This window comes from Marmota marmota, unplaced genomic scaffold, assembly GCF_001458135.2.
Source record: "Marmota marmota marmota unplaced genomic scaffold, marMar, whole genome shotgun sequence".
Classification (NCBI taxonomy): domain Eukaryota; kingdom Metazoa; phylum Chordata; class Mammalia; order Rodentia; family Sciuridae; genus Marmota; species Marmota marmota.
The window spans coordinates 62,849,294-62,877,074 of record NW_025999968.1 but is presented as its reverse complement, the minus strand read 5'-3'; the positions used below and the strand labels follow the sequence as shown (position 1 = coordinate 62,877,074).

The 27,781-nt window shown below is 52.4% G+C and overlaps 1 protein-coding gene across 1 annotated transcript in view; it reads right to left on the bottom strand.

The window, feature by feature from the left end:
* Window positions 1-27,781, bottom strand: part of Slx9 (SLX9 ribosome biogenesis factor) — a 36,033-nt gene that overhangs the window by 7,774 nt on the left and 478 nt on the right. The window contains exons 2-4 of the mRNA XM_015478854.2: window positions 22,692-22,727; window positions 22,368-22,476; window positions 5,210-5,278 (exon numbers count right to left, since the gene is read on the bottom strand). Coding sequence (XP_015334340.1) covers window positions 5,210-5,278; window positions 22,368-22,476; window positions 22,692-22,727 — 214 coding nt within the window. The remainder of the gene's footprint in view (window positions 1-5,209; window positions 5,279-22,367; window positions 22,477-22,691; window positions 22,728-27,781) is intronic.

Sequence of the window (27,781 nt, the reverse complement as noted above, 5' to 3'; positions counted from 1 at the left end):
TACAGGCTGCTAACGGGAGAGCTGCGCTCCAGGCTGCTAACGGGAGAGCTGCGCTCCAGGCAACTAGGGCTTGCGTGGCGCCCCGCTGAGCCCTCAGGAGGGAGAAAGAGCCCCATGTGGGGAGGGGGGTAAACAGTATAAGCTGCGCAACACAACAGAGTGGGGAGGGCCCAGAGGAAAGGCCCAAGGGGGCAGAGGGCCAGAGACACAAAGGGGAGGTGCAGGCTCTACCCTGTACATGGACTGCAGAGGGCGGAGGCAGAAGGCACAGCCTTAGGGTCTGATGTTCACCTTCACAACCACCATGAAGAGGCGTTCCAACACGACACCTGCCTGCAAGTGGCTGGTGGGAAGGGTGCAGATCCTGGACAAAAACCTCCTTCCCAGGTGCTGCAGCAGACAAGGCCCTGTCACTCAGCCCTTCACCAAAACCAGTCTCTCTTTGTGGGAGCCAACACACCCTGGAGAGCTGGACTGGCCCTGGGTGGAAGGAGGGCAGCGAGCAGGCAGGGCTGCTCCAGGGCAAGGTCCCTTGGGGCTGCAGACCCCAGAACCAGGACAGCTCGGCAGAGGCCTGCTGTGCCCCTGAAGACAGACACAAGGCCCACACGTCAGCTATAGGAGTGCCCAACTGGGTAATGCACGGCATGCAAGGATGCTCAGTGACAGGGAGGTGGTGACTCCCACAGCCCCAACTGAGGAGGGACCAACGGGGAGAAGCCTGCCCCTGCAAGGAGTTCCAGGAACAGAGCCGGTGAACTTCACCAACCATGGTAAAGGGTCAATAATGCCACCAACAGAAGGAGCTCCTCAGAGGAAGCCCTGCTAAAAGCCCCAAGCAAGCATCAGAGGACTCCAGGATGAGCCCAGTGCAGGGGCAGGAGACTGCGGCCTCATGGCACTCCCACCTGGAGGCTCCTGGCTCGAGACAGACAGACAGACAGACCGTGTGGGAAGTTAGCATAGCCAGTGGCCGTGTGGGCAGGGCCTCCTGTGCTCTTCTGATTAACCATGATGTGATGCAGCCTAAGTAACAGGATGTGAAGCAGACCCTGAAGCTCATTCTCAATGTTATTTTTTTAAAAAGACTCAATGCATAAGAATGGTCAAGCACTGTTTTAAACAGAACAGGCAGCAAGAGAGCAGGACCGCTGCATCTCAGAGCAGGTTGGAAACAGCGCCTGCAGCAGGTGGCAGGAGCGTGAGCCCTCGGGCCAGCAGAGAGCAGCAGAGCTGCCCCACCTCCTCCGTCACACAGCTCCTAAGGTCAGTTACAGGTTAAGCGAAACACCACAGATGAGCAAAGAGGAACCAAACGCCACTACCACAGTGAGAGCTGCGGACTTCACCAGACACCAAGGGAAAGAAACCAAAACTATGGGGACACGGCTCGCCTATGGGACTGGCGAACTCCAACAAGTGACTAATGACCAGCGTGAGGACAGCAGGAGCAGCAGTGGGTGTGCACGGCCAAGGGGAGTCAGGTGGAACCCAGCAAACTCTCAAGGGCCACCATCCTCTGGCACCCCCACCCAGGGGCACGAGGACCACAGCCCTGACAATCTGGCGACATGCTGCAGGTGTCAGTAGTGGGAGTGAGCAAAGCAGAGCAAAGGGATAGAAGGTGACGGGGGAGGCTGGGCACCCAGGAGGAATGGGAAGGGCAGGGGACACGAGCTGATCCTCAGGGCTACAGAACAAGTCAGTGTAACCCAAGGACAGGAGCAGAGCCACGTACTGACGGGAGTTCAACACATCTCAACCCAGGGAAAATCAACACCCACAGAAAACATGCATTCCCAAAGACCCTACGCCCCACAGAATAGCTCCCCGGCCTGACATGTAATGTCACTGAGATCACAGGGTACAAGAGAAATGTAAAAAAACCAATCAAAGATTTTAAAAATCAGTAATACTTTTATATACCAGAAGTGAGAGAAAATTCCATTTAGAATAGCATTGAAAACTATAAAATACCAAAATAAGTTTATCTAAAGCAAACACACACACAAAACCCTTCTATATTGAAAACTACATAACACTGGTGATTATTAAAGAAAATCTAAATAAATGTTGAAATATACCATGTTCATGGACCTGCAGAGCCAACACGGCTGCAAGGGCAATGCTCCTCAAACTGATGTGTAGTGCAGATTCAATGCGATCCCCATCATAACTGCCGCTGCTGTTCTTAAAGAAAGTGATGTGCGAATGGTCAAAATTATACGGAAATGCCAAGAACCAAGAATAGCAAGAGCCACTGAGATGGAGGACGTGTGCGCGTCTGCCTTCCAGCCTCACCTGCAGCTGCCACAACCCAGACAGGATGAGCTTGTCAAGGTGCAGTTCAGACCCACCCCAGAGGCCTCCTGGATGCCACAGCCAGCCAGTGAAGAGAGCCTTCATCAGGAATGGTGGGCAATAACTGCACAGCCCACACAGGTCTGCAAAGGGAAGGAGAGCGGCCCTCCCACTGACCCACGGCAGACAACACGAATGCAGATCCAGACCACACAACTTTCAAAAGAAAGCATCCTCACGACCCAGGGTTAGGCTAAGTTTTCTCAAGTAGGACACACACACCATAACCACGTAAGAAAATATAGAAGAAACTTCTCAAAACAAACTCCTGTCATCAAAGAATCTTTTTTTCTAAGAAAACAAACGGGCAAGCCATGGTCTACAAGAAAATATTTGCGAATTCACAAATGACCAAGGACTGGTCCCCAGGACTTGTAAAGAATGTTTACAGCTCAATAATAAGAAGGCAAAGGGCCTCAAGAAAAATGTAAGTCACTGAAGACAAAGCACATGAAAAGTCTCTGCCACAGCGTGAGGACTAACTGCACCATGACCCCAGGCCAGGGTCGCCAAGACAGCCAGGCCTGGAGACACACACCTCCAAGGCTGCAGGCCACCACAACTCTCACACAATGCCGCTGGAGGTGCAAGTGCACAACTACTTCAGAAATATGTCTGGCAGCTGCTTGTAACACTAAACACACACCTACCCTATGACCCCACATTCTATTCCTAAGTATTTACACAAGAGCAACAAAAACATGTCCACAGAAAAGAGTTGAAAAGAATGTTCATTACAGTCTTATTCACAGTGGCCCAAAATGGAAAAATCCAGGCGCCCACAAACAGAAGACTGGGCCACAGAGATGCTTCTTTGCCATGAGGGGCATGGGCTACCGCATTGGGCAACCTGGCAGGAAGACAGACACAGAGCACATTCCACAGGACTTGGCTCACAGGAGTCACCAAACCTGGCCTTCAGACAATCACAGCTGACCACTACGCTCCCTCTGGCAGCTAGGAAGGGAGATATCCTGAAGGGAAGGGATCTCTGGGTGACGGGAAAGGTCAGTGCTCTGAAGGGGACTTCAGCTGCAAGTGTTCTGACCTGTTAGACACCAGGGTTCATTGTACGTAAACACAGTCTTCAAAGGGGGGCAGGGGAGGAAGTCTCCATAAACCAACCGAACTCCAGCAGAATTATTTGGTGTGAAGCCTACTGAAGCCTGCAACCTTCTTTGGAATCATTTAAAAATTGTTGATGGATGGACAGGAAAGGATAAATAGTTACATAATAAAGACAGGGTTAGTTGTAAAACGCATGTGGTGAGTACAAGGGTGTTCACTATAAATTCTTCTCACTTTTCTGAATCAAGTTTTTGAAATTAAAAAAAAAAAAAATACTAAGTAAAAACAACTTGGGAGATGTAGCTGTAGCTGCATCCAGAGGCCAACGTACAGCCTTTCGTTGCTAATGAAAACAGAGGAACTAGGTCATTCAAACAAATCTAAGGAAAGCCAGCACAGGAGATTAATAAAACAGACAGTCATTTGGAAAACAAGAACAGGAATGACAATTACAAATTTTCTGTATTGGACAAGATAAAAGGTCACCAATCAGAAATGGTGGGGGTGCAAAGAAAGACTGATGGAGAGAACATGGCAGATGTTTAGGAACAGGAAGCACACACATCCTCAACTCAACATCAAGGTTCAGAGCTGACTTGGTTATTTCAGGGGAAGACATGAGCAGCAAAAATCAACTCCAAGACAACAAAACAACCTGGCACAGAGATGAAAACTTACACATCCCAAATATGTGTAAGAACTACAGTCCCGCTGGGCACAGTGGCCACACCTGTAATCCCAGCAACTCCGCAGGCTGAGGCAGGAGGATCCAAGTTCAAAGCCAAGCTTGGTAACTTAGTGAGACTGTCTCAAAATTTAAAAAATAAAAAGGGCTGGGATGTGGCTCAGTGATTAAGTGCCTCTGAGTTCAATTCCCAGTACCAAAAATAAAAAAAAAACATACCCCAGAAATGTTCAAGTCTGAATGCCCAGGATCCATTAACTTTTACCTTACTAAGAGTATTTTGTACAACTTTGTGATAAGGAATTGTGAAAAAGAAAATGAAGGAATGAATCATTTTTTTTTTTTTAAACATACAAAAAGTGACAGAAAACAAGAAATCAATTATGGAAGAAACTGAAAACTGCCCCAAGCACTGCCTCTGAAAAACATGACACTTTCTTTAAAATCTTCAAGAGTAACTTGATCCATATTTCAACATGTGAGAATATGAAGAACAAGTTCCAAATTAATTTTACAAGGTTGGCAGAATAACACTAAAAACATAACTAATAAAAAATCACAAACAATTTTTGGTATTTTTCCAAGAAAGAAGAAAATCTTTAGAAAAACATTAGCAAGTATCCAGCATCACAAATAACTACATTTTCCAAACCAAAAGGAGAAAGGAGAGAGGCATGGCCTGCTGGAGAGGTCTAGCTGGATGGAGCAGAGCCGCCTCCCAGAGGCCCTGGAGGAGGACCCAGAAACAGGTCCTCTTGACCAACAAGGGGACAAGCACGGCAGCTTTCCAAAGGAGCAGATCCTGACCCTCGGGGGCTCACAAGTGGTGGGCAGCTGCACCCCAATCCAGGACAGCCCACTGCACTCTGCTGTGTAACCAGGCCTGCCTAACGCCCTCCAGCACCTCGGTGGTCAGCGGGCCACACCAGTGGTCACGAATGCAGCTGAAGGATCCCCCTTGGGTGTCTGCCTCTGGTTCCTGGTGCCCCCAAGTGGGGAGTACAGCTGGTGCAGAAGCCCAGTTATGGCAGAGGTACCGCCAGCTGAGGAGAGCAAGACAGGTGTGGGTGCCCAGCTGATGGGGCATAGACTTACTCTGCAGCCATCGCTCCCTACGCAGCCTCAGCTTCTCCTTCTTGGGCAAAATGGCCTTTGCCTCAGCACCTGAGGAGAGAGTAAGTGGGTGAGTAACGAGCGTCCAAGACAGTGTTTCTGCAGAAGCAGGCAGCCCAGAGCTCCCACAGGGAGGCTGAAGAGCCTGAAGTCGAGGCCAGGGCAGCAGTGCCCCACACCCAGGCCGCTGTGACTCACAGCAGCTGGGCCATGCAAGCCCTCAACTTCCATAGGCTCCGTGTGGCACTGGGGACAGTTTATAGTGTGCCAGCACAACCAGGTAGCTCTTTAAGGCAACGGCCACAGACCCCTGGCCTTCCCCCAGAAAGCCCAGGCCATTACTAACAAGAAAGCCTTCCCTTTCTCTGACCCACCCCAAGCTGACCTTCAGGACTGACTACAGGACAGCCACACACTAAGAGGCTAGTGGACAGCTTGCAGGGAGGAACCTGAACTGGGCAGAAGCCTGTGGACGGGTAGCGGGCTCTCCAAGGAGATATCCCCCTGAGAACACAAGTGTCCTTCCAGCGTGGACAGGAAGGTAGTTACATCCAGTGTCTGCTCTTGGCTGTACCTCAAGGATGTGTGCCAGGGACTGGAGGAACACTGTCTGTTGGTCCCATAGCACTGGGGTTCCTGGGACTCCATCTAGGAAAGCTCTCAGCCCACACCACAGCCCCAGTGAAGGAAGAAAAGAAGGATTCCCCGTGGGGTGGGGTGGGGTGGTGCGAAGGCAGCCAAGCTGGACACCTTCACTGTCAGGGACCCCCAGTGCTGGCCTTGTGCCCACTGGCCCCATCTAGTCTGAGGATGACAGAGTACTCAGCTGTCATCCGGCTGCTTGTCCCTTCTATAACCAGGCTGACCACATTCAAACTAAGAGCCTCCCGCACCCCAGGTCTTCTCCACGTGCTGCACCTCAGAGAATTCTGGAGGAGCACACTGTCCCAGGGCGGGGCAGCAGTGGGAGTGGGGCGTGCTCCTCTAAGCTCAGACAAGCGAACAGCCTGGGCCCCACAGATGCGTCAGTCCAGCGCCAGGTCTGAAGCCCTGCCAGCCACTTCTGAAGGTGATCCACTCAGCACAGCTTCACCTGGCTCCAGGGCAGGGGAAACAAGCACAAGCTGCACCCAACAGGGAGGGCCGCTGGTCCCCTGCACAGCAGAAGCCACCGCCACACTGCAGTGCCACAGAGCCTGGGCCAGGGCAGCTGTGCCCTCATTCAGGGAAATGAGGAAAGCTGGAGCAGTGTGTGCCAAGCTACAGACAAAGGCCCAGGGACAGCTCCCCGTCAAGGGCTGCCAAGCACCCTGTGCCCTCTATCACTGACCTACCTCCCACCCTACCACCAGGGTGGCCCTGAACTTGGGATCCTCCTGCCTCAGACTCTGGGTTGCTGGGCGTACAGGAATGCACCACTGCACGCGGCTCTGACTGATGTTCTTAAAACATCAGGTTACAGGCATAGAAGATGACCCTGTGAGAAGACACTGTCTACACGCTCAGGAGAGAAACCAGGCCTAGGAGACATAAACTGCCACTTAAGCCACAGGGTCTATGGTGCTGCTGAGGCCCCTGGGCTGCTGGAGACGCCCACCTCCTCAGGAAAGATGCAGCCAGATAACAGGCCTTGCTCCCCAAGGCCCACACTGCCACCACCAATCACCTGTGAAGGCAGACGGCCACTCTGTGAGCTCAAGTTGACCACCCGAAGCCACTCAGAACTGGCTACACTTCAGCTAGGAAACTGATGAGCTGGGTGTGGTGCTGCATGCCTGTAATCACAGCTACTCAGGAGGCTGAGGCCCTCAGCAACTTAGTGAGACCCTACCTCAAAAATAAGTAGGGCTGGGATGTAGCTCAGAAGTAAAACACTCCTGTGTTAAATTCCCAGTATAAAAAAAAAAAAGAATGTGACAAACCGGCCCCACTTCCCAAATGGGAAAATTGAGGCTCAAAAGGGGCAGTAACATGTCCAGGGTCACAGGGAACTGTTGTGGATGAGGACCTCAGTGCAATGTGATAGCTGGGCCCTGATCAGAGAGGTAGAGCAGTCTCAATCTGGGCTGAGTGGAGACTTCACCTGTGCGCAGGGGACCACATTGCTGAAGGGATCCTGGGAATATGGGATCTGGAAGTTTAGTCCCCCAAATAAACCAGGACTCAAGATGTGGTCGTAGGTGTAGCTTCACTGAGCTACCAGAAAGGGCACTAGGCCTCCAGGTGCAGGGTGTGGGACTTTCCAGGCCCATCATGCCCATGTGCCCCCAATGCACAGACCTGGGGCAGGACCAAAAATCATGTGCCCTGTGGTGACCTCAGCTTATCCAGAAGTTAACTGATGGCTGGACACAGGTTGGACAAGCCAGCCCTGCAGAGGCCTGAGAAATGCCATTTGGAGCCTCAGGCAGCTCTAAGACTGGCACTGCAGACAGCCACAGCTCAGAGAGAGTCCAGATGGGCTATCGCCAGCAAGGGGACACTACCTGTGGCCAGTGCAGAACTTTCTGCTCCTGGGTGTAGAAGCAGGACTGAGGACAGAGGCCAGGGCCAAGCACTGGGCTGCAGGAGTTGGCGTGTAGGACAAGGGGCCCCTCACTTGTCACTGAACCCCTCACAGCCCGTGTGTCCTCAGGCAATGGGTAGAATGAACTTCTGCCATAATGTGTAAGTTTATGCCATAAACCAGAGAGAATGGTCACCACCCCTGGAGAAGACCACCCTACAGGGAGCCCCAGCAAAGTGCATCCCTGGCTCAGTCCTGCATGCAGGAAAAGGAGCCTCACTGGCTGGGCACAGTGTGGGTGGCGATGAGCTCATTGTGTGCAGCTCTCTGCCCAAGTCTGCTATAGAGCAGAGCAAACAGAGCTCCCTATGTCCTTGGCCTTGACTGATTGTCCCAAGGTGATGTGGTTGCAGCCTCAGGCCCACTCTCCCCAGAACACGTCTGTACAAGACTCTGTCTCCTGACTTCTGATGCATGCAGATTTTCCTGGCCAGCACAACAAAGAACTCACGATGTCTAAGGACAAACAATACAGAAGCAAGTTCCATCAAGCTACATCAGACATCACTTCAGGAACAGGCACGAGCCTCCATGCCCTGACTCCCAAGGGACTCAGGCCCTCTCCAGAGCTACGAGCCAGAGTTGGATAGTCTGTGTCCTTGCTTCCAGATATACCTGGAGCCAGCTTGCTCTCCTTCTCACTTACCCCTGCCCTCTCACTGCCTATCTGAAGGGAGAGGCTAGAACTGTGCACACCTCAGCCCAGGTGGAAGGGGGGCAGGGGCAGGAATGGTGAGGTGAAGGGCAGGCAGTGGGGCCCAGGGCTCCTCACAGCTGCTCCTCTGGCTGGTGGGACAACCTCCTAGTGCACAGCACCCCAGCACTGCAGCAGGTACAGGAGTGGGGTGGCAGACCTGTGCACATGCCAAGGAGGGTAGGGAGGGTGAGGTATCCACGTGGCTGGGCACAGCATCAAACCACAAGTAAGGTGATAACAGATCCTGAAGGTCGGGTGTCAGGGATGCTGTGAGGCTCAGGGCACGGAGGGCTGAGAGGAAAACAGGACTGGCCCAGCAAGGACAGTGCCGGAGAGAGGAGGACGGCAGCCCAAGCGGACTGCCCAGTGGTGGTGCACCCCAACCGCAGCAGGAATGGATTCTCTCTAGTGATCCCTGCAACTTTTCTGTAATTCTGAAATTACTTCAAAAGAAAAAAGAAGAATCTAAGACCAGTGGAAACTGACCCAGACAGTAACCTGCCTATGTCATGCTGAAATGAAGGAAGCTGGAGCAGGCCAGGTCAGGAATCCTGGCGAGGGCCCCTCTAGCCTGGCCCCTGGGAGCTCCCAAACACGCATCTCCATGGTACCCAGGAAACAGGACCCAAACAGGCCATTCCCGCAGAGCTGGGGTATGGAATGCTGACTGCAGAGGTTGCTCAGGGCCACTGCAGCAGCCCTGGGGGCTGCAGACTCAGTAGGCTGCAGATGCTTTGTGGGCCGACATCTGCTCCCACCTCCTTGGCCGTTGGACAGGCCCGTAGTCACCTGGCAGACCGAACGCCCCCCCAAGGTTTATAAGGTTGCAACTCTTGACAGTCCTATGGGCACAAAGCCAGGCCCAGGCCCGCTCAGCAATAGGGCAGGTGTGTACACCCCACCATGAAGACAAGGGGCCCTGTGTGACGTCAGCTGGGCTATTTGATGTCTGAGCTCTGAACAAGGCACACAAAACAAGCAAACTGATTAGTGGCTGCTGCCAAGCACCGGCCACTCTGTGGAGCAACTGCAGCAGAAGCAGAAGCTGGGGTGCAGGCCCTGTCCTGACCATGTCCATGACCAGCAACACTTCCGAAGAGGGACAAGGTGACAGCCTCGCAGGGCACATCATCCCAGCCTGAGCTTCTTTACTAGAGAATCAGAACTCGGAGCAGTGCCAAGAGTCCAGGCAGGCCTGGCCCAATCTAAAGCACCATCTGACCCAACACAGCTTATTCTCAAGGACGAGCAAAACGCCCCAGAACTGTAGCAAATCAAGCCAGCATGAGCAGTCAACCGAGTGCTGGGAGCCCAGCCTCATAGCCTGCACCCTGCATGTATGCCAGGCCACCTCTGCACAGAGGCCCAGAGCTCCACCGGGTCCTTCTGGCTGCTCAGTCCACACCACACCATGCCAGAGAAGCCAAGTTCCCAGTGTGTGTCAGCTGCCCATTCTGCCAAGACAAAATATTTGAAATAATGGCTTAAAGGAGGAAAGACTTATTTTGGCTCACAGATTCAGAGGCTCTAGTCATGATCCGTGCCCTTCACTTTGGGCCTACGGCAAGTGGACCATCACGGCAGCATGTGTGTGCTGGAGCACAGCTGTCACCTTGTGGCAGCAGGAAGGATGAGTGGAGGAAGCTGGGCTGGAGCTGGAGCTCAGTGGTGGAGCACTTGTCTCCTATGTGTGGGCCCTGGGTTCGATCCTCAGCACCACATAGAAATAAATAAATAACATAAAGATATTGTGTCCATCTACAACTAAAAAAATATTAAAAAAGAGGGGGGGGGGGAAGAGGAGGAGGTCTCCAACATCCCTTCAAGGGCACGCCCCCAGTGATTGGCTTCTTCCCATCAGGTCCACCTCCTCTAGTCTCTACCAGCTCCCAACAGCACCATCAGCTGGGGACCAAGCCTTTATGTATGAGCTTTTGGGGACATTTAACATCCGAATCACAACATCTCCATTAAACCAAACCCTGCGGAACCCTAGCCAGTGAGGGGCCAGTCATTCCCTCAATGGCTCTAAAATGACCTCCCTGCCCCTCCCTGGGAGGATCATCACTCAACAGCCCAAGATATCTAGCACCTGGCAGGGATCAGCTAGGACTGCCCAATGCTGCCCAAGCCCAGGACCAGTCTCAGTGTAGGGGAAATGTTGGGGAGAACTGATGGATCACCCCGCAACAGAAACTCTGGGGCTGATCATGATGACTGCTGCTGACTAGCCAAGAAGGTTAAGGAGGACGAGCCTTGCTCAGAGCAGGCACTGTTTGCAGTCTGTGCCAGTGTCTACCCTGGGCTGAAATTCAGCGCACCAGCGCCTCCTGGTGACCACACAGATGCACAGCTGAGATGAGTCAGAGTGGGCACAGACTGAACTCTCACAAGAGACCAGGCCTGGGCCACACCCCACACCACAACTCCTCTCTGAAGCCTCATGAGGGCCCAGAAGGCAGTTGACAGGGGCCCACCTGAAGAGGGGGGCATGGCTCAAGAAGGCAGCTGGGCGGCCAAGGCCATGACTGTCCAAAGTCACTGGGGTTTCCAGAGCCCCCTCCAGAGGGCTCCAGCTGATGACAGCACTAGGGGAGGGTGGTTCTTGAAATAACCTCTCTGACCTTGATCCTAGAAACACCCACCATGGCCCTGCCTTGCGAGTGGCTGTAAACAACTCTGCTGCCACACCACAGCTCCCTGCAATGGCCTTGGTCACCAGAGCCCACTTGGCCGGCAGTCCCCGTGGCATGGCCAAGAGCTCCCAGCCCAGAGAGGACTGGTGGCTCTGAGGACCCTCAACAGGAAGAGTGAAGGTGAGATGCTGCTAGCAGTCCTCCTGGAGGCAACACCCCCGAACCCCCTTGTGAACAGCAACTGCTCCAAGGAGCCACACCACGCCACAGCACATTGCTCAGCTGCACGGAGCACACCAGGCCCCTGTGATCCCCCACTCTACAGAGCTACCAGGAAAGTCTGTGCACCTGGCTTCTCTGCAACAGTGTCGATCTCCGCTCCCCATCTCACACAGGCCTGGGCACATTTCACCACGACCTCCAGCAAAGGCAGCTCTAGCACAGTGAAAGGGTGGGGGTCACAGCCTCACTCTGGACACCAGGACAGGCCTGACGGAAGGTGCACATGGATATGAGAGATAACTTAAAAGCACGACAAAAGCCAGTGTGGTGGCCTCCCCTGTAACTCCCACTACTGGAGAGGCTGAGGCAGGAGGATCACAGGTACAAGTCTGATCTGAGCAATATAGAGACCATGCCGCCAAAAAAATGTTAAAACAACAACAGAGGAGTTACAACACACATGCATACCAAACAACAACAAATCTTACCATGATGAAATTTAAAATCTTCACAAGGTAAAAAAGTAAAAATTACATAAACAAATTCAAAAGGAACTACTAGTGGGGGGATATCATCTGCAGAAAATAAAACAGGACCCTTTCTTACTACATAAGCAGCCTTTTCACATTAATAAGAAAAAAACTAAAAGCCTACATGGGGGCAGGAAAAAGGCACAAACGGGCAGCAGCTGGGGCTGGGGTTTGGGCTCAGTGGCAGGTCCTTAGCACCACATTAAAATAAAGGCATTGTGTCCAATTACAACTATAAAGTAAATGTTAAAAACAAAACAAAAACAAAAATCAGGCAGCAACTGAGGAACACTGGCCTGTGGAACCTGTCATAAGGAACTGCACATCTTGGGCTGCGCCTGTGGCCCAGTGGTAGCACACTTGCCTGGCATGTGTGAGGCACTGGGTTCGAGTCTCAGCACCACATATAAATAAAATAAAGGTCTACCAACAACTAAAAAATAAAAATAAAAATAAAAAAACAACTGCACATCTTGCCGGGAGCAGTGGTGCACGACTATAATCCCAGCGGCTCATGAAGCTGAGGCAGGAGGATCACGAGTTCAGAGCCAGCCTCAGGAAAAGTGAGGAGGTAAGCAACTGAGTGAGACCCTGTCTCTAAATGAAATACAAAAAAAGGGGCTGGGGATGTGGCTCAAGTGATAGTGCGCTCGCCTGGCATGCGTGCGGCCCGGGTTCGATCCTCAGCACCACATACAAACAAAGATGTTGTGTCCGCCGAGAACTAAAAAATAAATATTAAAAAATTCTCTCTCTTAAAAAAAAAAATAAATAAATGAAATACAAAAAGAGCTGGGGAAGTGGCTCAGTGGTAGAGTGCCCGAGTTCAATCCCTGGTACCCCCCCACACCAAAAAAAAGAACTGCGCATCTTGTAAGATAGAAACCACTGTCCTCTCTCCATCCTAGCAGGGCCCAGGTCTGGACCCAACGGGCATGTACTAGAGGGGCACTGTGAACAGGACTCCTAAGGGCAGCATTTCCAAAAGGCCACGTGGCAACATCCAATGTCCTAAACGTTCAACTCAGCAAAACCCCACTAGGGTTGTACCTCCAAATATGTAAGCTTCTGTTCACAAAGATGTGCACACAAAGACAATCCCACATTGACAATCACATCGCACAACCAACAGAACCTCTGCACCTCCAAGAGGAACGCTGTGGGACAGGCAGGAGGATCAAGAGTTCAAAGCCACTCCCCAGGACATTACCAGGAGGCAGTGCTTCAGGACAAGCCCAGCACCAGAGGAACAGGGATGCCTCTGAGCTGCACCTTGTCTTTCTGCTTCCTAGTCTCCTCTGTAACTCTGTCATAAAGAAAAACCCAAAGGCATTTTTAAACACTGAGGACAAACTACCAAAATCAGAGATAATGCCCTGGAAGAAAACTGGCAAGATTATTAACCATAGGGCTCCATCAGCACATTTTCTAAAACACACAGCACCAGGTTTCCTGGCTCAAAGCACCCTTTCTGTTGGAAAGAAACCTCTCCCAGGATGAGTTCTCAGGTGCCTGAACCAAGCTGCAGGTCAAGGGGGGACTCCAAACCCTCTGACTGACTCACAACAGAGACCACATGCAGTTCCCAGAGCTGGGAGGCCTTGGACAGTAGTCCACATGGGCAGCTCCACTCCCGTCCTGCTCCCCATGCCGACCCTCTCTCCCACCTCTGCCCATTCTGTCCCCATCACCTTCTCCTGGGTCTGAGACGAGGTAAAGGGCTCATCCCACAAGCACCTTCCCTCAGGAGCCCAGGTGGGCTTTCAGAACCACAGACAAGCTTCCATGGTGGACAAGACTGGCTGACATGCAGAGCTTTCCAAATCGCCATCTTAGGTAGCCCTGATCCACAGCCAACATCAGCCTCCTCCTGGATATTGCCGGGTGAGGGCTCCACATCTGCCCAGACCGAAGGGCGGCCATGGAGAAGATGACCAAGCCCCAGGTGCCCTCCCACCTCTTTCTGCAGTCCACTATGGGATATAAGATCACAGAGCTGATACAAAAGACAAATGAGGACTCGATACCCCACGGTCTCAGTGGGCACAGAAGAGACTTCTGATGACCCACAGGCATGCATGGCAGGAGCCCAGGACTCCCCAGCAGCACGCCAGCTGTGAGCTGGAGCCTTCACTCCACTACCAGTCAAGTCAGCACGGCAGGAAAAACACATAAAGGGCTATAAATGGGAAGAGCTGAGCCAGACATAGTGGCACACGTCTGTAATCCCAGCCACCAGAGAGGCTGAGGCAGCAGGATGGCAAGTTTGAGGCCAGCATAGGCAATTTATCAAGTCCTGTCTCAAAATAAAAAGGACTAGGGATAAAGTTCAGTGATAAAATGCCCCCAGGGTTCAACCCCCTATACCACAAAAGAAGGAAAAAAGAGAGAGAAAAGGAAAGAAATAAAACTGTCATCATTCACATATATGACATCGCTGTGTATGAAGAAAACCCCAAGAAAGACCTACAGATTACTGGAATTAAGTAAATTCAACCAGACACCTAGTACCCTTAAGCTAAGTGCACACAGCCGCCGAGGCAAAGGGCAGCCTGCCAGCCACACTGACCTGCGCAAGGAGAAGAAATAAGGCACTGGAACAGGAAGTGCCCCTGTCACCTCACTGTGGCCAGCAGCACTGACCTCAAGCAGCGCAGGTCAGCCTTGTTACAGCAGTTCTGGGGCCGCCTCTGCATCTGCTTCAACTACCCATCTTTCTGGGGGAGCATCAGCCCAACTACTACTTCATTCATTCTTCTGCTCAAAACACAGACTCCCTGCAGCCAGGCCCACGGGGACGGTGCCAGGCCCTGTGCTGTGGTCTACTTGCTGCTCAGGCGCACAAAGAACACAGGTGAAATCCACGGTGCTTCCCACAACTGGAGTCCATCCCAAGAAGTTCCTCAGGACGTCCCTGAAGACCTGCCTGCCATGCACCACACAGCAGCACAGCCTGGGACCAGCATGGGGAGGGACCGCACACCCACACCAACCTGCTCTAATGCCACGCGGCTTGAGGTGCCTGACCCACAGCTGCCTGGCAACCAGCCACATGGAGGGAAGCCCACAGCCAGGCATGCACACAGCATCCCTCTGTACTGCTGTCTGGGAGGGCTGGGCTCAGAGGACAATCTGCAGCACACCCAGAACAACCAGCCTCACTGGTCCTGCATGGGCAACTGCATGAGGGGTTTGGAAAATACCCATGGTAAAGACACAAGCGGGAAGCTGACAGGTCAAGGGCAGAGCCCAGCAGGCTCAGGACAGCGTCCACTGGACCCAGAGGCAGTAATCTGCATTCATCAGCAACAGGCCCCCCATCGGCCCAGCCACCCAGCGGCGGGCTCTGTGCACCCTGCCAGCCAAGCTCCACCCCAGCAGGGACGTGCTGAGGACTTCCAACAGCTACAGCCACCCCAACCAAAGGGCCACCATTCAAGACAGCATCCGCTTCCTCAGGAGCACAACTATGAATCAGCTGGAGACAGAGCCACAAAGAAAGGAGGATGCAGTCTCTGAGCTCGTCATGAAGAACCGCCAGGTCAGGCCCATGTCCCTGACAGAAAGTTCCAGAAATGACTAACATCTCACCCACAGAAGGTAGCTCTAACCAGACACCTCTCCTTCCCTGTGGCCAGAGAACCCGTGGGACAAAGCTTAGTCAGGGTCCCAATGACTGCTAGGCACTGGCTGCCTCCTGAAAGGGCAGGGCGCCACAGCTCTGAACAGGCTGGTGAGCAGGCCAGAGACAGGGCCCGGTCCAGAGGCCACATCAGATGAGACCAGGCGTCGACTTCCTGATAATGCAAGTGCTGTTTCCTCACCGCTAAACGTCATCTTCTACACAAGTAATTTTCAGAGGAATCAGGACTCTAGTGGCCATGTCTCTGCCACAGGTACAGCATGAGGAGCACTGAGCAGAGTGACCCCAGGGCTGGCTCCACATCTGGAGCAGGACAGGCTGACGGGGCACGCCAGCTGTCCCGCCTCCTCTGAGACCCCTCTGGCCCCCAGAGCCAGACGGCCAGCATTCTCTAGCCCCTCCTGCCTCCCTTGCTGGAGAGGCCGCCACTGCAGAACCCTGGCCTTCACAGTCGAGGCTGTCACCACCACCAGCAGGCGAGGAGTCCCCTCTGTGCCCAGGTGGACATCCCACACGATCCCTTCACCAGCTGCGGAGCACAGGGAGCACTGAGGTGGCTCAGGAGGGGGTGAGCCCAACCAGCTCCTCGGCATGTCCTCCTACTGCTGCCTCACAGGACACTCAAGAGCAGATCACATCCTCCGGACGCTTACACATCCTGCCTTCTGCTTGGAGATGAGCTTCATGCCCAAAGTCAGCAGACAAGAGCACCACGGCCATCTGATAGGCTGGTGTGTGGTGCACAGGCTGACTGAGGGAGGGGCACAGGGGGCAGGTACTCCCTAGACCCGCCACACCCCCTCCACCCCCTCTCAGAGAGAAGCCACTTCACACGTGGTCCAAGGTGAAGCCTCTTCCAGCACAGGCCCTGGCCCAAAGACCAAGGCTACTCTGGTAGGGGGCGGAGGGTCCTTAGGGGTGGAGGCTGACTGAGGGGGGATGCTCTGGGTCAGCCTCAGCTCACACCCACACCCTCCCCCCAAGGAGGAGCCACACATTGCTGGCTGCAGAGCCCAGCAGATCCCGGCAGACAGCACAGAGCCCCTGCCTGTAACAGGCTGACTGCACGGGCGCAGAGGGAAGCTGAGGGGCAGAAAGGGATCCCAGGCTGGCTGGCCCACAAGGTTCCAGCAGAAACACGAAGACGCCAGCAGTCATGCTCCCACAGGAGTCAGGCCAGCCACCTTCCGGGGAGCAGGCACAGCCTGGCAGGCAGTGAGGAGCCCATGTGTGCATGTGAGGAGCCCATGGCAGTCGCCATCCTCCCTCCTCCAGCCGTGCCAGACAGAGGTGCACAGGATTCTGCCATCTCTGACTGCACCCAGGCAAGGAGGGCGTGTGGGGAAAGTGCTATGCTAATGCAGGCAGCCCAGCAGGGCACTAAATGGTGGCCAAGCCAGGGATGCAGTCCTATGCACAACCTGCACCCACACGGCTCGGCCAAGGGAGTAGGCAGCCATGAACACCCACACCTGCTGGGACCAGGCCCTGACCGTTAGGAACAGAGGTGATGAACACCAAAAATGGAAGCGGGTCTGGGAAAGAGGGAGACACGTGGTAAGGAGAGGCACAGCCTATTGCCCCAGGGACCTCTGGATACCTCAGCCAAGAAAAGGGGCCCCTCCACACCCATGGGGACTGCCTACTTGAAGGTCTGTAGGGCTCACCCTGTGGGGCCAGCACTCTCACACTCCAGCCACCAAGCTGGCCCTCAGGACAGAGGAAGAGTCAGCCTGCCACCTTCCGTCAGAATGCTGTTAGGTCCAACAGTCACCTACATGGCCCAGGGTGGGAGAGGGAGGGCATGCACCAGAGCCCTGGGGCCCAGTTGTAGTCAGCCAGAGGCAATTCCCAGGAGATGAGCTGCACTGTACAAAGGCCCTGAAAGGCATCTCAGGATCCCCCAAGGACCAGTGTGGCTGGGCTGGGTGGCACTGCAGTCAGGGGCAACTTCCCCCGAATCCTCCCGGACACCCAGGCAGGATCAGGACCTCAGGAATGCGGAGCCCCACTCCCCACACCAGGATACCAGTCTAGAACTCCAGCCCTTGTAACCCTCAAGGGTGGGCTACAGTGTGGGAAGCCCCTCTGAACAAACACCTTCCAGTCTTGATGCAGGGGGCTCTGGTAGTGACTTAGGCCTTGTCCCAGCTCAGATAGCAAGGCGTGGCTTCAGGTATAGGCATACCAGCTAGGGTTGAGTTACACTCACCTGCTCCCTTGTAATCCTACCCCTTCTGCCCTTTTTCTAAGAATAGCGTCCCCCCCCAAATAAAAGCTCACTTCTGAATGTGCCCCTGTCTCTCTCGTGTCAACCTCTAGTGACTTTTTCTTGCTCTCCCTTTTGGGGAGCTTGAGGCCAAGAGTCAGGGAAAGCCATCCTGAAGCTTGTGTAAAGGTAATTCATGTCTGTTTTACTTTGTGTCACCCCAAATTCACACGAGTGACCTTAGTTCAGCCGCCCACGCTGAATGGGCTAAGAGAGCCACAGACACAGACCACACTAGCAGAGCTTGTGAGGACGCAGCGCCTGACCCTTACTGAAGGCATTATATATATGCACTCTCCAAAGGACGCTGTGCAGCATGACCTCCAAGGCTTTGGCTGGCTGGCTGTCAGCTAGCCCTCGAAAGCACTTCTGCCATGGAGGAGATGGGGGAACCAGCTGAGCCACAGGAGCTAGGCAGAGGACAGGGAAGACCAGACAGGGTTGAAGGAGGTCACTGCCAGGCAGGGTGCAGTGGCAGCAAAGCTCCAGGACCCACAGGCTTTTGTGACCTGTCCACAGTGAGTACACAGTTCAGGTGAGCATAAGGATTCAGATTCCTCCGGAACCACCTGGCCTGGTCGTCTGCCTCCCTGGGTCCTCCCCAGAGGAGCAGGGAACCAGCATTTGCTGACCGTGTCTGGGCCTTTCTGGATACACAGGTAACCCCAGCAGCTATGAGGCAGGTCTGTCACCACCTTATGGACCACAGGACCGAGGGTGGACAGTGCCCTTGATCACAGGAGTTGTGAGCAACAGTTAGGCCTGGCCCCACTGGGCAGTCACAAAGCCCTCTCCTCTCTACTAGCCAGTCTCATCCACAGAACAGGATCACCGCCCGCTTGCCAATGGCAAGGACCACTTCACAACAATTAACTCATCTTAGCCTCAATAATCAGCAGAACTTAAGAGGTAAATGCCATGACCATCTCCAATAGAGGAGAAGCCCAACAGAGGGAAGAATCATCAGGTGTCTAGCCAAAGCCACTGGCTGGAGGGGAGCACAGCCCTGAGCCCCTCAACCATACCCAAGGCTCCTATCCCATGCCAAAACACAGTCACTGCTCTGACACTCTCTGACATGCTCAAGGGTTCCTGTAGTCCCACCCCAGGGCTGTCATAGGTGTAGATAGGGCTCCTTTGGGGCTGGGGTTGTGGCTCAGTGGTAGAGCACTTGCCTAGCATGTGTGAGGACTGGATTCTCAGCACTGCATACAAATAAAATAAAGCTTCAACAACTACTAAGAAAAAAAAAAAAAGTTTTTATAAAAGGGGGGCCTCTTTTGCACCCTGATGTCCTTAGAAAAGTAAGGAAGTACCTCTCTGGGTTTACTCCTGGAAAGTGACATTTGTGGTTGCTGTCTTCCAGGCTTAGGAAGCCAATGCCACCTGTCTCAGCTATGGTGACCTAGAACTGTCTGAAACACCTCAATTCAGTATGAAAGACAAGGTGACCCCAAGCGAATGCAAGTTCCCACACCCCCTCTCTGCAGGGCAGGGCTGCTACTTCCTAGATACGTAATGAGCCTTGGTGGCTGCAAGGACCTCTCCACCAGGGAACCAAGAGGACCCAGTTGTGCATAGTTCAGACAAATCCAGAGGACTCCATGGGGCTCAGGATCTGTCCAGGACACTGGGAGGTGGGAGGGGCTCTGAGGAGAATCCCAGCCTCAGGGTCCCTGAAGAGTATGAAAAACAAGGTTGGGAGCCCTGAGGCAGGACTGGTGCTATGCATGCTAAGGGTGCCTGGTGATGCTGGTGCCTGCACAGAGCCATTCTCTCAGCAGGTGGGCACTCAGGCCTCTTCAAGTCAGGTGTCCAGAACTCACTGAGATGGTTCAGACCAGCGCAGTATTGTCAGCAGCCAAGGACCTGAAAACCACAGATGGTGGAGAGCCCTGCACTTGTCATGGATGACCAGAACTCAGTGGAGCTTGGTCAGCCTGAGCCCAGTGAATCCAGGGAGCTCAGGGCTACATTTCCCTCACACTCAGCCACAAGCCTTACTGTCCACCCAGGAGGGTGCTGCAGAGCCACAGAGAACATGCTGTAAATAGAGGCATTTCTCTCCTGCCCAGTGGCCCTCCTATGCCCCATGGACCTTTCTGGCAGGACCAGGGACACCATGTTGGGCAGGTGCACCCCAATGTGTAGGATAGCTCGAGAGGGACACACTACAGGGGCAGGAATTCCAGAGCCCAGTGGATCTCAGAGCACCCGGCACAGAAATGAGAAGACCATCTCTCTGCATAAGAGAACCGAGGCTGAATAAGCAGAGGGGTCCGAATGAAAGTGAACTTCACGTCCACCTGACATACAACAAAGCCTGTTTCACAGTTGGGAAGGGGTTGCTTTAAATAGTGCAGCAACACACAGGGAAGGGACTGGAAAGAAACCTGGCCGGAACTGCTGCTGGAGAGAATCAACCAGGCCGCCAAAGTGGCCAACTCTCTGCAGCAAATTTAAACACTCAAAAAGTTAATTGCATAAAACTATGAAGAGCTGGCCTCTACAATACATAAAGCACTCATTCAAATCTAAGGAAACTGACCAAAGTGGCCCCAAACACAGACAAACCTTCAGAGAGTGAGTGAGCACACAGGTCATGGAAGCAACCGTAGCCCTAGGCTCCAGCCTCAGGCAGTCCTGGCTCACAGTGCAGGCCGGGGCACAGGGCAGCTCCCACCAGAACTCCCGCAACACAGTCAGGGAACCACGGGGACAGGATGCAGCCCAAAGCAAAGCCAACAGCTGCTGTCCACGCCAGGGAATGTGCCCTAAGACTCTGTAACAGGACGAAGCCAAGACAGAAAGGACAGCAGGAGACTCAAACACCTGTCCCCAAGCAATCCTAAAGACCCAAAGCAACAAAACAGGTGAGACCCCTGGAGATCCACTGACATGCAACCCCACCTGAGTGCAGTTACAGCTTACAAGAGCTGCCCACAAGCAATAGATGCAGACCTCAAAAACTCACAGGAAAATCCCAGGAGCTGTGTGTGTACTCACCCAGCAAGAGGTGTGGGAGACCAACCTTACACGTGACTGAGTCACACTCCCCGGCTGGGTGCTGAGGCGCTCAGTCGCAGGAATATGGCAGAGCTTTCCCTACCCTTCTTGGGTTCAAGGGTCAGTGTCTCTTGCATGGGTGTGTCTTGCTACAGCCCATGGGTGGAGCTACGCTCACCTGTTCGTCTGTAATATAACCCCTTGCCCTGTTTAGGATGGAATCTTCCATGGAAGTGCCTTGTGTGTGTCCCCTCCTCTTACTGTGCCCTGGGTGTGGCCTACCCAGGTGTCAGTCAACCTGCTGACAGTGGACATCATGAAGATAGACTCAGCCCCTGAAACCTGGCCCCTTGCCTCATTTGAATAGCTTCTCCTCAATAAAAGGGGTCAGCGCGGGCTCTCCTTCTCTCTCTTTCCGCGGACCCTTAAGGTCAGAGGAGCCGTCACAGCGACCCCAAAGAAAAAGGTATTTGTGTCTCTTGTGTGGTTATTTCGTGCAGCCCAGTTAGCCCAGTTTAACTGGAGTGACCCCTGAGCCTTTTAGTCGCAAGAACAGAAACCCGGCAAAGAGGTAAGAAAATTATGTACAGATTCCATGGAGTGCTGGGAGACCACAAAGAATGACTGTCAGGGGCTGGGGCTGGACTCAGTGGTAGAGCACTTGCCTAGCACATGTGAGACACTGGGTTCAATTCTCAGCACCACATTAAAATAAACAAAGGTCCACCAATAACTAACAAAATATTTAAAAAAAATGACTGTCAGAGTAGAAAACAAAAATGACAGCTACCTAAACACTGAAGATTAAAGTGCACAATGGGAGGGTTAAAAAAAGACCAGGGCAAACAACCCTGCCCAGAGGGGCTGTGTTCCAGTCACATCCACTGCCGGTCTCAGGGCTCTGCTATCCCAAGGCAGAGAACACCACTTAGGCATCTAAGAGGCTTCTCTCCAGAACACGTGGTGGTGGGTAGCCCCAGGCCCAGTGCCTCACCTCCCAAATGTGCACCATCAGGCAAGGCCACCCTCCACCCTGCAAGCCACAGCTCAAAACAGAAGCTTGGGCTAAAAAGGCTGCTTGGTCAGAAACAAAAGACACCAGGAGAATGCAATTAGCAAAATCCAAAATAGGGGGTATGTGACAATAAAAACAGCCTGCTGCCACATGATGAAAACAGCCAAGAGGAACAGCAGAGATGGAGGGAGGCAATGTGCAGCCCACACCAGCACCTGACTTGTACAAGGAATTTGCGTGAGACAGTCAGGAAGCGGTAGTCATATGTGTGCAATATTGAGGAACTATACTGCCTATTTATCTAAGTTCATCTTCATTTAAGAACCCTTAAGAATAGACACTAAAGAGCTTAGGAATGAAATGCTATGGAGTCTGGCACCGCTTCAAGATAATTCCATACCTGTCTGCTGCAGGCGGTAATGGCCGTGTGTGCTTCCCATCACTGTTCTACTTTAGCATCTTCAGACAAATCTTTTAACAGTACGGGTACCATGGGTAACCTACAGGGCACCCAGATCCCTCCCTCCCTCCTGCACCTCCCGGGGCAGCCACGCACCTTTCCTGAGGGAGGCGGGGCTCGTCTGGTCCAGCTCCAGTCTCTGCACCAAAGCACTGGGGTCTATCTGGGTCTTGGCAAAGACGTCAGTGTGGATGAACGCCCAGTCCTAGCCCCCCAAAAAGAAAGAAGACATCAGGCTGGCTCCATGGTTTGAGAGGGAAACATGTCCCCACTCTTCTCTGCCAGGGAGGACCTGGGTGTACCTGTCCCCAGAGCAGGCTGTGCCAGGCCACCACTTTGCCTCCGTCCACAGGCAGTCTCTGCTCCTGCTACGCCTCCCGACTACACTGCAAGGGGCAACTTCAGTGGGCAAAGCCTCACCAAGGAGCCAGCTCCCTCCAGCCCCTCACGGGCTTTCTACCACACTCCCACTTCACAGGAGATTCTGCCCTCCAAGTCACTTCCAGCACACTGAAGGGGGAGGGACCCATGCCACCTGGCTCCTTCAAGACCCAAGCTCCATGACCTCTACAGGGACGCACCATGACCCCCAGGGAGGGTTCCCCTCTTGCAGAAGCTAAGGGCACTGAAGATGATGGCAGGCAGAAGAAGAGATGAAACCCAAACAGAAAATGTGTGCCCTGTGCTGTACCATCCAGGGATGGGAAGCTGAGGTTGGAGCTCTGTACAGACAGAGCCTGTGGAAACAGTTCTCGGCTTCCTTTAGCCTCCCACATGATCTAGTCACTTCTCACAACTGTCTCTGGCCAACCACGGGCAGCAGCACTGGGGAGAAGCACTGGAGGTGCAGCTGGATGGCAGAGCACATGTGCTTAGTATCTGGCAGGCCCTGAGCTCAACCCCAGCACATAGGCACGCGCACACGCACACAGCACTTAGGTTCTGCCTGTGGATCTTTATTTCCTTACCAGCGCTCCCATGTCATGTGTTAGCTCTAAGCAAACCAGAATGCTTTTCTCCTGTCCCTGTGTCTTACATTGCCCCATCCAAAAAGCCCTAAGGTCAATGTTGCCTCCCCACCTGGCAGAGACAGAGACAGGAGGGAGGCAAGGCAGAACCAGCCAGCGCCAAGCAGGGGCAGGGCAGGACCACAGCTACCTGCGCTTCTCCCAAGGGTCGGAGGAAGTTGGCAAGGGAGGAGGAGAGGTCAGAGGGCTGCCCGAGAGGGAGCGGCCCCTGGGAGGGGAGGGCCTGGTGGGTGCCCTCGGGATCACCACATGCCCAGGTCTGTACCCATACTGGGACACTTTCCCAGAGTGCCACTTTGTATCTCATCACTGCACAGCTGCAGAGATTAACACATAGAATACTGACTTTATACTGTCTGGCTGTTCAAGGACAGGCAAACAGTATCAATGTAGAAATTAATAATCCTGCTTCCCTCTCTACTCCACATTAAAGTTCAATGACTGCATTCTTCATATATCCAAGCTCTATTTGTTAATTTTTCCTCCAAATATGCCTTTTTTTTTTTTGCTTTCTGCTGTTTTTGAGACCAGGTCTCACTGTGTGGCACAGGTGGCCTCCTGGGCTCAAGTGACCCGCCCAACTCAGTCTCCCAGTACCCTGTGCTGTCGTAACCGCTCCTCCCTCTCACTGGGCTCAGTGTCTAACATTTTCAGAAACACTTTCAGGCTCCATGGCCCACTCTAACGTCACATGTCATGTTCCGGCTTCCTGCTCAACTCAACTCACTTCCTTCTCCCTGAGGTTAATCTTGTGTCCAGCAGGATTTGACCTGCTGCTAGAATCTCACAAGCCTGGCTAGCACAGGGGGAAAGCCAGAGCCACAGGGGAGATGTGGCCTGGACAGGCCAGTAGGGTGAGTGAGACTCCCCACAGCAACCATCTCAGCACAGGAAACTGTCCCCTCACGGGGCCTCTGGCCAAACCCTCTCCACCCTCACCTCACAGAAATGACCCAGGATCTAGGGCTGGGACCTCGGTGGAAAGGAGGGGCAGGTGGCAGTGTGCCCTCCCCCACCTCCTCTGTCCCATGCTGCCCAGGCAGGGCAGGCCAGAGAACCAGGCTCCCACCCCTGGCCACCCTGGAACAGAAGCTCCACACCAAGCAGGCTGCTCAGTCCTGATCAGCCCCAGCCCAATTCACCAGCAGGCCCAAGAGAGACTAGAAAGCACCTTCCACTTCCCTCTAGGAGACAGGGTGTCACCTGAGAGACACTCATGCTGCTCCTGCCCTACTCCTCAAGCCCCATCAGAGATCCTGTCCGGAAGAGGTAGGCCATAAGAAGGGAAAGAGACCTTGGCAGGATGAGGACAGGGCCTCCGGGCTCCCAGAGATCAGCAGCACCAGCTAAACAGAGTGGGCCAAGGTTTAACAGAGGCCAGGGACAGGGATGCCAAGAGCCCTCTGGACACAGCCAAGAGAGGGTCCAGGCTGCAGTCACAGCAGACAGGGGCACTAGAAAGCAGGGGCCCAATGGCAGAGGGACTGGAGCACAGCCTGAGAGAGCACTTGCTGACCCAGAGCAGCTGCCAGGATGAGCATTCCTGGCCACCAGGCCACCAGAGGCTTCAGCACATCCAGGCTGCACCCTCCTGGCAATCAGCCAAGGGAATTCCCAGGGCACCAGTCCTCGGCCACAGGAGGGTCAAAAATGTAAACATCCTGAGCTGTGACAGCAATCTCCAAGCCACAGATGCAGGGCCCAGGGCAGAACCTCAGCAGGCCAAGAGGGCTGAAGAAGAATCTCTGACACCTGGGGGCTTACACTAAGCCCAAGGGCCTGGCCAAAATACAAAACAGAAAAAATATCAGAGGCTGCACACGGACAGGGAGAACAGATAGAGCTCCCCGTGTTCAAGTCAGAACAACAAGCAAAATGACCGAGCAGACGTCATCAAAATGATACACCCAATACAGAAAAGCATGATCCAAGCCCCAGAAACTGCATGAAACACCACCATGTACATCAACATAGATATGACTCAAGTCCTCGAAGGAGAGATGAGACAGACAGAAAAAATATTCAACCAAATAAGGGTGGAAAACAGAAGCAGGGGTGCACCCCTGTGATCCAGACTCTGAAGCTGAGCAGCAGAATGCAAGCTCAAGCCTCTCCTGGGCACCTCAGCGAGACCCTGTCACAAGATAAAAAATAAAGGGCTGAGAGTGTAGCTCAGTGGTAAAGCATCCCTGGGTTCAATCCCCAGGACTGTCAAGAAAGAAAGCCAGACAGACAGACAGACTGAAAGCCTGCTGAACTGGACTTTGGAAAGAATTCACTTCAATGAACACCAAGTATGATAAATGAACTCCAAAGAGAACAATGCAAAGAGATACACCAAGACACATCACAATCAAAAAGCTTAAAGGCAAAGACAAAGGCAAATAAAAATATGGAAAACAATAAAAGAAAAAAGACACATCTTATACATGATTCTAACAGCAAACTCCTCATCAGAAACAACAGAGGCCAGGAAGCCTGGAATCACACATTCCAGTGCTAAAAGATTAAAATGTCAACCAAGAACATGTCCAGAAAAACTATCCTTCAGAAACACAAGCAAAATGAAGACATCCCTAGATCAACCATGGCTCAGAGAATCTGTTCCTTGTAAGAAGTGCTAAGAAGGCCGGGCATGGTGGTGCACACCTGTAATCCCAGTGGCTGGGGAGGCTGAGGCAGGAGGGTTGTGAGTTCAAAGCCAGCCTCTGCAAACAACTAAAGCGCTAAGCAACTCAGTGAGACCCTGTCTCTAAATAAAATACAAAATAGGAGGGATGTGGCTCAGTGGTTGGGTGCCCCTGAGTTCAACCCCCAGTACCCCCACCTTCCCAAAAAAAGAAGTGCTAAGAAGTTTCTGAAGGTGAAAGCAAATGGTTACAGAGTAATTCAAACCCACAACAACACCAGGAGCACTGGAAGGCAGGCATGTAAATACAAGGGTGATTCAATAACTCACAGTTAGGCTTGTGACACTCACAGACACACCTTCCACAATAATACCACAACGAGGGTGGAAGGAGCAGAGCCACCAGAGGAAAGACCATGCCACTGAAATTAGTATAAACCGGAGGCCTGTTTCTCCGTTGTAAGCCTTAGATCAACCACTAAGAACATCCATGGAAAACCCACAGAGAACATCGCAGATCAGTAACAAGCATGTCCTGGAGTTCCAGCCAGAGCAATTAAGTAAAAGAAATAAAAGGCATCTGTACTGGAAAGGAAAAAGTAAAACTACCTTCTCATAGATGAGAACAACTTGTACAGAGAAATTCCTAAGTAATCCACAAAAATTATAAACAAGTTCAGTAAGGTTCCAAGATACAAGAGCAATATGCAAAATTCAACTCTATTTCTACACATGAATAATCCAAAAAGGAAAATGAGAAAACAATTAACAATGAGATTCAATGGACCCAACCTCACACCACACATGAAATTAAATTAGACCAAAGACCTAAAATGTTTAACAGCTGAAATATAAATTATAAAGTCATAGATGTAAATCTGTGTCTTGGCTAAAGCAACAGTTTCTTAGATGAATCAAAAGCAGAAGCAACAAAGAATAAAGCCTCTGAACTTCCATGAAAACTAGAAACTTTTGTGCTTCCAAGAATAGAATCAACAGAGGGGAAAAAAAAAAAAAAGAGAGAGAGAGAGAGAGAGAATTGGAAAAGAAAATCTGCAAACTTATCTAATAGGGATATATTACCCAGAACATTCAATGAATTCTTATAACTCAACAACTAAAGGACAAACAATCCAAATTAAAATCAGGTAAAAGACTATAAACAGATACTTCTCCAAAGTTCCACAAATAGCCAACAAATTCATGAAAACTTCATCACCATTAGCCCTTGGAGAAATCCAAATCAAACGATGACAAGAGACCACTTCACATACAGCAAGTTTCTAACAGAGAAGATACCAAGGGTTAAGGACGTGGGGACAGCCAGTGGGGACCCTAAATGGGGAAACCACTGAAGTAAACAATCTGGCAATTTTTTGAAAGAGCTAAAGTTACTATATGACCCTGCAATTCCCCTCCATAGGTCCACAGAAATATCTGTACATGAGTGTTCACAGGAGTGTAATTCACGGCAGCTAAAAACTGGAAACCAGAACAGCATAAACTTACTAATGGACAAAGTGCAGCATGTTTGGGATGCCTGTACGTGGAATATTATTAGTCCTAAAAAGAATAAAGAAATTAACACTACCAAAAGAACGCTTCAAGGATGAACCTCAGGAACACGTAAATGAAAGAAGGCACGAAGCCTCAGGAAAAACAAGGCGCTAAGCGACTCAATGAGACCCTGGCTCTAAATAAAAATACGAAAAACAGGGCTGGTGGTGTGGCTCCCTGGTGGTGTGGAGTTCCCCTGAGTTCAATCCCCAGTAAACCACTCGACCCAAAAAAGAAAGAAGCCACACAGTACATTACAGTACTACTTCACATGTATGCACAGGCGCATCTAGAGA